At 46.1% G+C, this 9499-nt stretch overlaps 2 protein-coding genes across 2 annotated transcripts in view; one reads left to right on the forward strand and one right to left on the reverse strand.

The window, feature by feature from the left end:
• DUSP18 (dual specificity phosphatase 18) lies at positions 1 to 567 on the reverse strand. The gene has a single exon (XM_006894793.1). The coding sequence runs from the start codon at positions 565 to 567 to the stop codon at positions 1 to 3; it is 567 nt and encodes a 188-aa protein (XP_006894855.1).
• A 2874-nt stretch (positions 568 to 3441) lies between these two features.
• The window catches only part of LOC102862598 (uncharacterized protein C5orf52-like), a 24612-nt gene continuing 18554 nt past the window's right edge, over positions 3442 to 9499 (forward strand). The window contains exons 1-2 of the mRNA XM_006894883.1: positions 3442 to 3558; positions 3648 to 3931. Of these exons, the coding sequence (XP_006894945.1) occupies positions 3442 to 3558; positions 3648 to 3931 (401 nt within the window). The remainder of the gene's footprint in view (positions 3559 to 3647; positions 3932 to 9499) is intronic.

Consider the following 9499-nt stretch of genomic DNA (forward strand, 5'->3'; position numbering starts at 1 on the left):
TCACAATGGAATCATCAACCTGACCTCCTTCTCATAGAGGTCAGGGATCAAGCCCATTGGGGAGATGACCATGTGCACAGTATTCTTGCCAAAGAGCTGGAACTCATAGTGGATGAGCTGCTCCCAGAAGCCATTGTTGGGCCGGATGATGGGCCGGCAGGACTTGGTCCACAAGTGGGCATCCAGCAGGGACATGGCATGGTACTTCATGAGGTAGGCCAGGCAGAGGGTGGCTGAGCGGCTCACGCCCGCCACACAGTGTAGCAGCGTGCGGCCCTGCTTCATCTCCACGCTGTGGATATGGTCAGCGATGGGGTCAAAGAAGTCGCAGAGGCGTGAGATGGGGGTGTCAGCCACAGGCACTTGCATGTACTGGATGTCCTCATAGCGGGTATTTGTCACTTCCACCGAGACGTTGATGACTGTGGTGATCTGGTGGCTGGACAGCATGTGCCTATTGTTGGCGGCCATAGCACTGCTGATGTACAAGCTGCTGGTGACCCGGGAGAGGCCGCTGACCGAGGGCACCTTGAGCTGGACTGGGAAGGCACAGGTAGGTGCTGTCATCCAGGTGGTGGGTCAGTCGTTGGTGGGGAAGAAGGGCTGCATCTTTCTGTGAGGCTGCAGAGAGGAAGGGAAGGCTTAGCAGGCTGGAGCCCGGCAGATCAGCAGGTCAACCCCAGGATTCTAGACTTACAGCTGGATTCCTAGTGGCTGGTCCTCTAACAACTTGCTGCAGACTATCCTAGGGATTTCATGAGAAATACAGCTAGCCTGCCCCTTCTCAGACTGACTGAGACCCTCCTTAAAAGCAGATCTATAAGCCTGTCTTCTCAGGTGTGTTCAAACTGTCAATCTTTCAGCTAATTGTTGAACACTTAACAGCTTGTACCATCCAGAGATCCTTACGTTCATGCTATTAAAGCTCTATTTACGGGGCACCTCTAGGTGAGGATCAGGACTCATTGGCTGCACACTCCTTAAATAGTCTCAGGCACACTGCCCTTCAGGACCAGAGGCATGCCCCAGCCTGGCACCCTAGACCTCCCAGGCCTCCTCCTCTTTTGAGTTTGGCAGGCTGGCTTGTGTCCTGAAGCTGGGCCCTGGTCTAACTCTGTATTGCTCACAGAGTCTCCATCTCTATTCCCTTCAGAATCCTCTCTAAAGGGGAACCCCAAGCACAGTCTCCCTCCTCAGTCTCTAATGGGACTCCAAGGTACCAGCTCTCTGGCCCTGTAAGAGCCATCTCTTTGAAGAGACAGCACATGTCCACGTGAAACATGCTGTATGAAGATGGGAGTGTCAGAAGCACCACAGAAGAATCAGCCCAGTGTATGTTCAAAGATAATTTTTTTAAAAAAAAATATGGTTGTCAAGTTGCAACTGACTCATAGCTGTCCCACAGGCAGGTTTTCAGAGGCTGTAAATAGTATAGGAGGACACTGCTCATCTTTCTCTCGAGGAGCACCTGATGGACCCAACCTACCAGAGAGGGGTGGCCTTTGTGTTAGTGACACAACTTCCGACAGACTGAGCTACCAAGGGGGGAAATGCACCCAAGCACTTGGTCAGAAGACTGAGAATTAAGGGATTTCTGGCTCCTCATCAGAAAATCGACAAAGAAGTGGGCTGAGGGATCCCCGAGAGTCGCAGAAGAGAGGAGGGTGTTCATCACATTAATAGGAGATTGCTGAGCTGAAACTCTCGTGGTTGAGGGTTACAATGACTAGAAAGCCACAGTCTAGCTTTGTCATCATGAGTTGCAGTCCTGTCAATGCCAACTCTCTGTGACTCTGAGTGTGCAAAACAGAAATGCTCCACAGAGTTTTCAAAGCTCTGAAAGACCTCTTAAAAGCAGATCGCTAAGCCTGTCTTCTTAGGTGGGTTTGAACTCCCAATCTTTCAGCTAATTGTTGAGCACTTAATGGCTTGTACTATCCAGAGAGTCCTTAATTTCATTCTACTAAAGATATATTTACCAGGCCCTGTAAAGACGCTCTGATGGCATCGTGTGTTGCACTGCTAACTGAAATGTCAATGGTTCGAATCCACTAGGGGCTCAGCAGGAGAAAAGTTATGAGTGCAAATTAACTTTACAGCAATGGGTTTAGTAGCTATGAGATTTCAGGGGTCAAGTCATGAGCATTCTTCCCACACAATTTCCCACAACTACAGATCTGGCAGAGCTGGAAAGCACGGTTAACACTGCCTACTGCATAAGGATGTTGTAAGGGTTAAAGGAGATAATCGGGGTGGGTTTCACAACTTCAATCATCAAAACAGGCAGAGTGTTACACAGGGTGCACTACAGAGTAAGCCCTCTTGCAATGATGACTCTCTATCTATCAGAACCCTGGAAAGGGCTCCGCTTTGGCTAAGTGCTCTGATGCTCATGGAAAGATTGGTGGCTTGAGCTCAGAGGTCTGCAGGAGAAAGATGGGCAATCTCCTCCTGAGCGATTCACTACCTTTTGAAAGCCCGCTGGAGGGTCTGCTATGATTCAGTTCGATTCCACCACAATGAGGTGAAAAAACCCACAAGAGAGTTATACTCTAAAGTGTTGCTAAGAGTTAGAATAGCCTGGGGTGCATGCTCCAACATGCTCTTTGCTGCTGCTGGGAGAGTTACAACGCAGGACACTGTGGCAGTGGTGAGGAACCGGATCATTATTCCAGGCTGGGGTTAGGGCTTGGCAAAGGCGGTCTGACCCGAAGAATGTTTAGCAGCAGGGGAAGGAGGTGGAGAAATAGTAATCCCGTAACATTCGTCTCACCTCTTTATAGCCTTAACTTCCTTCTTCTGGTTCCATTTTCAAAGTAAACTACCCCCAGCGGGTTCCTAGGGTAAAATGAATAGCTTCATTTTTTAAAATGTAAATAAGGTGAACATGAGTGGGAGGAGACAGGGCCTTGTCCAAGGCCCGAAGCGGGTCTTTCTGACCTCATCACTAGGAGGAAAAGTTGAAGACGTGGCGGGCGTTCTATACTGGTCATAAACGTGGAACCGGAGCCATTTCCAGGGGCGTCCACTCACTGGCGGAGGCTGGAGAATGGGGCTCCCTTTGACCAAGTGTGATCTAGGCTGCAGGCGACAAGCACTCGCCGCCCGCTGGGGACACTGACGTCCTTACCTCTCTGGGCCTGTTGGAGGTCCCACTCCCGCGGATCGGTTCGTTCAGGAAGAGAGCCGACACTGAAGTCCCAATTCCGGGCTGTCAAGCTCTCCAGTTTCCATGGCAATAGACGCTCGCTGCTAAAAGGAATCGGGGTGGCCTCAGAGAAATCCCCGCCTCGGCTGGTTCCTGCGACAGAGGAGGTGCCCCGCCGGGTCACCTGGCTACTTGTGGGGCGAAAACGAAGGATGAGGACCATCCCAGAGATGGAAGGAGTAGGCTCGGGGAGCCCCAGTTCACGCCATCCAAGCGAGCTCGTCTAAACAGCAATGCGCCAGGCGGCGCGACGACGGCCACCGACGGACAATCCTACCGCATCCGCTTCCGCCCGGTCTGCGCACGCGCGCTCCCCGCCCTCTTCTTCCGCTGCGTGTTACCCGGGCAACGCGCAGGGCTGAAAACACGGCTATAATGCGGTGACTCACGCTGCGTCCGCCCTCGTGTTTGCTCGCTCAGTGTCTGCTCTCCGTCTCAGAACATTCCTATGGATGACCACGGAAACGTGGCCACCACCCCGGACTTTTCTACGAGAGTGGAAAATTCACAAGGACAGTCAGTTAGACCCTCAGTCACGTGGGACCTGAGCTCGCCTTCGTCTCCAGCGACCACTCCCCAGGCGCCTTCCGGTTCTGGCAGCATCCCCCAGTCTGCGCTCTTACAGCGCGATTCGCAGAACAACCGCCATGAGGTCTGCTTTGGGGCTCATCCGCAGACCTGCTTCCAGCGGCCGCGGCCGACGCAGGCCCCTGTGCTGTTCAGGTGCGGCCCAGGGCGCGGAGAGCGGGGCGGTGGGGTGGCCCTCGAAGCCAGGTTCCGGGGAGTCCAGCCTTCCCTCAGGCGATCCCTTTTGAACCCAGCTCTCGACCCTTGGAGCTCTGATGGTCTAATTCAATTCCCATAGGGAATTGGTGCTGCTCATTTAAAGGTGGCGTCTTTCAGGCGGTTCGAATCCACCAGTTGGAGAAAGATGGCCCATCTCCTACCATGTGATAATGTTGTTTTGTACCATTAATGTCAGAACCAACCCATAGCTGACCCTCCAGCGAGTCCAGAAAGAGATTACTCATTTTTCTCCGGTCAAGCAGCTGGTGGTTTTGAACTGCGTACCTTTGAGATTAGATTGAAAAGAACTGCAGCCTTCAGTGTGGGCTGAAGCTCAACATCAAGAAAACAAAGATTCTCACCACTGGGCCGATTGGCAACATCATAAAAGATGGTGAAGAGATTGAAATTGTTAACAGCTTTAGTTTGCTTGGCTCTACAATCAACACTCTTGGTACCATCAGCTAGGAAATTAAAAGACGAATAGCATTGGGTACTGTCAGAGACCTCTCCAAAACTGAAGAGCAACGATGTCAGTCTGGAGACTAAGGTGCACCTGATCCAGGCTACCTGATCCAGTCTTTGCAATTACTTGCTATGTCTCAGAAAGCTGGACAATAACTAGGGATGATAGAAGGAGAATTGATGTCTTTGAGCTGTGGTGCTGGAGAAGAGTATTGAAATACCATGGACTGGTAGGAGAACAAACAGGTTTGTCCTAGAGTGAGTGGAACCATGCTGCTCCTTGGAGGCAAAGATTCTGAAGCTTCATCTGACATACTTTGGACTTGTTGCAAGGAGGGACCAGTCCTTGGAGAGGGGCAGTGCAAGAGAGGAAGACCCTTGATGAGATGGATTGAATTGAATGACTGGGCTCATGGGAGTAGGTGTGTCAGAGACAGATTGGCACAGGATACAGCAGAGTTTAGAGCTGTTGTACATAAGGTTGCTGAGTCACAGGTGGCTTGACAGCACATAACCTTCAAGATTGCAACACAGCTTATCACTAGGCCACCAAAGCTGCCTATGTGATTTATAGCCTCTAAAAAACCCAGTGGAGGATCAGCTATGACTCATTTCTGACCCTAGGGCAATGGGTTTTGGGCTCTTGTCCCTTAACCTGGACTCCTGGCCTAAGTAAAATCCACAACCTAAACCTATATTTATTTTGAGAAGATTTCTACTCCTCAGTTGCCCAGGCTCAGAGTATCCCCCAGAGCCCTTTAGGGGAGAGTCCTGAATTCTCTCAATCTGAAGAGGCCTCTCCTTCCCTCAGTGACCCAAGGAAAGCCTTGTTTCTTCGCTTGGATCCCAGGCTCCACAACTCCCAACTTCCTACAAACACTGGAGGCATAGTGCATAGAGAGCAGGGCTGCTAACCCAAAAGAGGCTGTTCTGTGCCCGTTTGAATCCACCAGCTGCTCCTGGGGCAAGATATGATTTATGACCTTTGAAAACCGGCTTCAGGATTAGCTGTGAGTGATTTCAGGTTCCATGGCAATGAGTTGTGATTTTCTTTTGTTTTTCTTCATCACAGGGTGCTCACCCCCTCAGAGCACCTCCTTCCTATCTCACACAGAGGCCTGGCTGGGGAAAAGCAATTTAACTCAAAATGACCACTATTTAAAAGGGAATATTTCCAGGCACAGCCTTTCCCCTTACCCCCTTCAAATTGGTAAATGTCTTCTAATTGTCCCCCTTTATCAGAGTAATAAATTTGGTGATGCACCAGTAAGTGGAGGAAGAGTGTTTATAGAAATAGCTTAACCCGTCTACTCTCCACCTTTTAAAAACAGATTCTGGGGACTTGTATATGTGCATTTTCCTTTCTAAATTTTAGCTTTTTTTTTTTAATCTCCACATACTTATACTGTGGCTTCATATATGCTGTTATACTGTTGTTAGATGCTGTCAAGTCCATTTGCAACTTGTGAACAACAGATATTTCTTGCTTTATCCTGCACCATTATCATAATATCAAAACCATTGTTGTAGTCACTGTGTCTGTCCTTCTCCTTGAGGATCTTTTCTTTCACTGATTTTCCATCTCTCCACCTTTCCCAGTATGATGTCTTTTTCCAAGAACTGACTCTACCTGACAACATGGTCTAAGTATGTGAGGTGAAGTTTCATCATCCTTGATTCTAGGGAGCATCCTGGTTGCATTTCCTCTAAGATAGATTGATTTCTTCTTTTGGCAGTTCATGTTGTTAAGTGCCATGACTGTGACTCTAGGCCTTGCCTCTCAGCCCACATTGACCAGGGAGACCAAGACATCTGCTGCCCAAGTTCTGGAGATCCTCTGCGCCTTCTGGACCTTTCCTTGATACCTGATGTGGGAGCCTCTGCTGTCTGCACCATATCTGTATGTTTGCTTGTTTGTATAATTTGCTTTTAGAGGTATAATCACTTATCTCAGTTTCTTGCCTTGAAGGAGTGGCTTACATGTTGCTATTCTTCATAGTATAGATATGTATATGTTTGCTTGTTTATCATCTGCTATTATGTGTACAAGATTGTGTCATCTGCAACATGCAGATTGTTGAGTCTTCCTCCAATCCTGATGCCACATTTCCTCCTAGAGAGCCCATCTTCCTGGATAATCTGTTCTGCATATAAATTGAAAAGATACAGAGATAGGACACATCCTTGACGCACACCCTTTCCAATTTTGGACCATGCAGTGTTTTCTTGCTCTGTTCTGACGACTGCCTCCTGGTCCAAGTATAGGTTTCGCATAAGCACAGTCAAGTGTTCTGGGTTTCCCATTCTTCTCAGAGTCAGACACAGTTTATTGTGATCACCCAGTCAGATGCCTTTGTATAGTCAATGAAACTCAAATAGACATTCCTCTAGTACTCTGTGCTTTCAGCTAAGATCCATCTGACATTAGCTATAATATCCCCAGTGCCATGGCCTCTTCTCAATCCAGCCTGCACTTAAAGGCAGTTCTCTGTTGATGTACTGTTCCAGTCATTTTTGGATAATCTTCAGCAGAATGTAGCTTGCATGTGATATTGATGATATTGTTCGATAATTTCTGCACTCTGTCAGATCACTTTTCTTTGGAATGGGAACAAAAATAGATCTCTTCCAGTTGGTTGGCTAGGTGGTTGTCCTCCAGATTTCTTGGTACAACTTGGTGAGCACATCCAGGGCAGCATCTTATGTCGATTGGTATGCCATCAATTCCTGGAGCCTTGTTTTTTTGCCAATTCTTTCAAAGCAGCTTGAACTTCTTTATCACCACAGGCTCTTGCTCATATGTTGTTTCATGAAATTCTTCTGTTTGCCAATTCCTTTTGGTCAATGACTGTATACTCTTTCCATCTTCTTTTAGTGCAGATGACACAACCCTGCTTGCTAAAACTGAGGAGGACCTGAAGTGCTTGCTGCAGAAGGTCAAGGATTGCAGCCTGATATATGTATTGAAGCTCAATATAAAGAAAAAAAGATTCTCACCACTGGGCCGATTGACAACATCATGGTAGATGGTGAAGAGATTGAGATTGTAAACAGCTTCAGTTTGCTTGGTTCTACAATCAAGACTCTTGGAACCATAACCAGGAAATTAAAAGATGAATTGCACCAGATGCTCTGCTGGAGAAGGAGGGACAATCTCCTCCTGTACCAGTCAGATCTGATTTGACAGTACAATGCACAAAAAAATAATAAAATTAAAAATTTAAAGAAAAAAGATGAATTGTATTGGGAAAATCTGCTGTCAGAGTCCTCTCCAAAGTATTGAAGAGCAACAGTGTCAATCTGCAGACTAAAGTGTGCCTGATACAGGCCATCATCTTTGCAATCACTTGCTATGCATCATAAAGCTGAACAATGACTAGGGATGGTAGGAGAATTGATGTCTTTGAGCTGTGGTGCTGGAGAAGAATATTAAATAGACCATGGACTGCTAGGAGAACAAATACATTTTGTCCTGGAGAGGGATGTCATGCTTTATAGGGTGGAGGGACAGTGCAAGAGAGGAAGACCCTCAATGAGGTAGATTGATTGAGTGACTAGGATAATGGGGATAGGTGTATCAGAGACAGTAAGATTAGCACAGGATAAAGCAGGGTTTAGGGTTGTTGTACATAGGGTCGCTGTGAGTCGCAGGTGACTTGATGGCACATAACAACAACTTTTATGTATGTACTTGTGTGTCTCATGCTGTACTAAAGTGGCGATACCAAATTACAACACTGAAAAATGAAGAGGAACGTTTGAGAACATCTACTGATAATTGGGACATGGAATTTTTGCAGTATGAATGTAGGGATGTTGGACATTGTAAAAAATGAAATAGGACACATCAAGATTGGCGTACTAGTCATTAGGAAGCTGAAATGGATTGGCATCGGCCACTTTGGATCAGATAATCAAATGATCTCTTACATCGGGAATGAACAATTAAAGAAAAAAAGAATTGCATTCAGAGTGAAAAAAGACCATTTCTAAATCCATCCTGTAGTACAATGTTGTGAGTAATAATAGGATAGTATCCATACACATACAAGGAAGAACCTGTTAATACAACTATCTTTCAAATATATAAGCACTAAAAACTAAAGCCAAATTGAAGGTTTTTACCAACTTTTGCAGTCTAAAGTCAATCAAACATACGATCAAGATTAATTGAGAATAACTGGTGACTGGAATGCAAAAGTTAGGAACAAGGAAGAGGGAACAGTCCGAAAATACAGACTTGTGACAGAAATCAGGCTGAAGATAGAATTTTGTACAATCAATTATTGTAAACAAGGTTCAGATCTCTTGTTCACAGGGTCCCTATGGATTGTACTCAGTGGCACCTAACAACAACATTCATTCTCTTATAAAAAACACAACAAATATATGCATGGTCCTCACCTAATGGACTACATAGAAATCAGATTGAATATATCTGTAGGAAGAATCATTGGAGAAGCTCATTATCAGCTGTGAAAACCAGGCTGATTGTGGAACAGACTATCAAGTACCCATGTGCAAGTTCAAGTTGAAACTAGAAAATTAAATCTGCAAGAACCAAAATACAACCTTGAGTCTATCTCACCTGAATTTAAAAACCATTTCAAGAACAAATTTGAGGCACTGAACATTAATGATAAAAGACCAGATGAGCTGGGGGGAATGACATCAAGGATATCATCCATGAAAAAAAGCAGTTCGTAACAAAGACAGAGGAAGAATACCAATGTGGATGTCAGAAGAAATGCTGAAAGTTGCATGAGAACATTGAGAAACCAAAACGAAGAAGAAACAACAAAGTAAAAGAGTTGAAGATTTCAAAGGACAACTTTGAGAGAGCAATGTAATAAAATTGTCAAAGAGCTGGAGTCAGAAAATGAAAAGGGAAGAGCTTGCTCATCATTTCTCAAACTCAGAGAACTGAAGAACAAATTCAAGCCTTGAGTTGCAATATGGAAAGATGTTATGGGCAAAATCTTGAAATATCCAGGAAGCATCAAAAGAAGGTGGAAGGACTACACAGTCACTATACCAAAA

The sequence above is a fragment of the Elephantulus edwardii genome, unplaced genomic scaffold (genome assembly GCF_000299155.1).
Source record: "Elephantulus edwardii isolate Elephantulus edwardi_28Jun2011 unplaced genomic scaffold, EleEdw1.0 scaffold00151, whole genome shotgun sequence".
In the NCBI taxonomy this organism is placed as follows: Eukaryota; Metazoa; Chordata; class Mammalia; order Macroscelidea; family Macroscelididae; genus Elephantulus; species Elephantulus edwardii.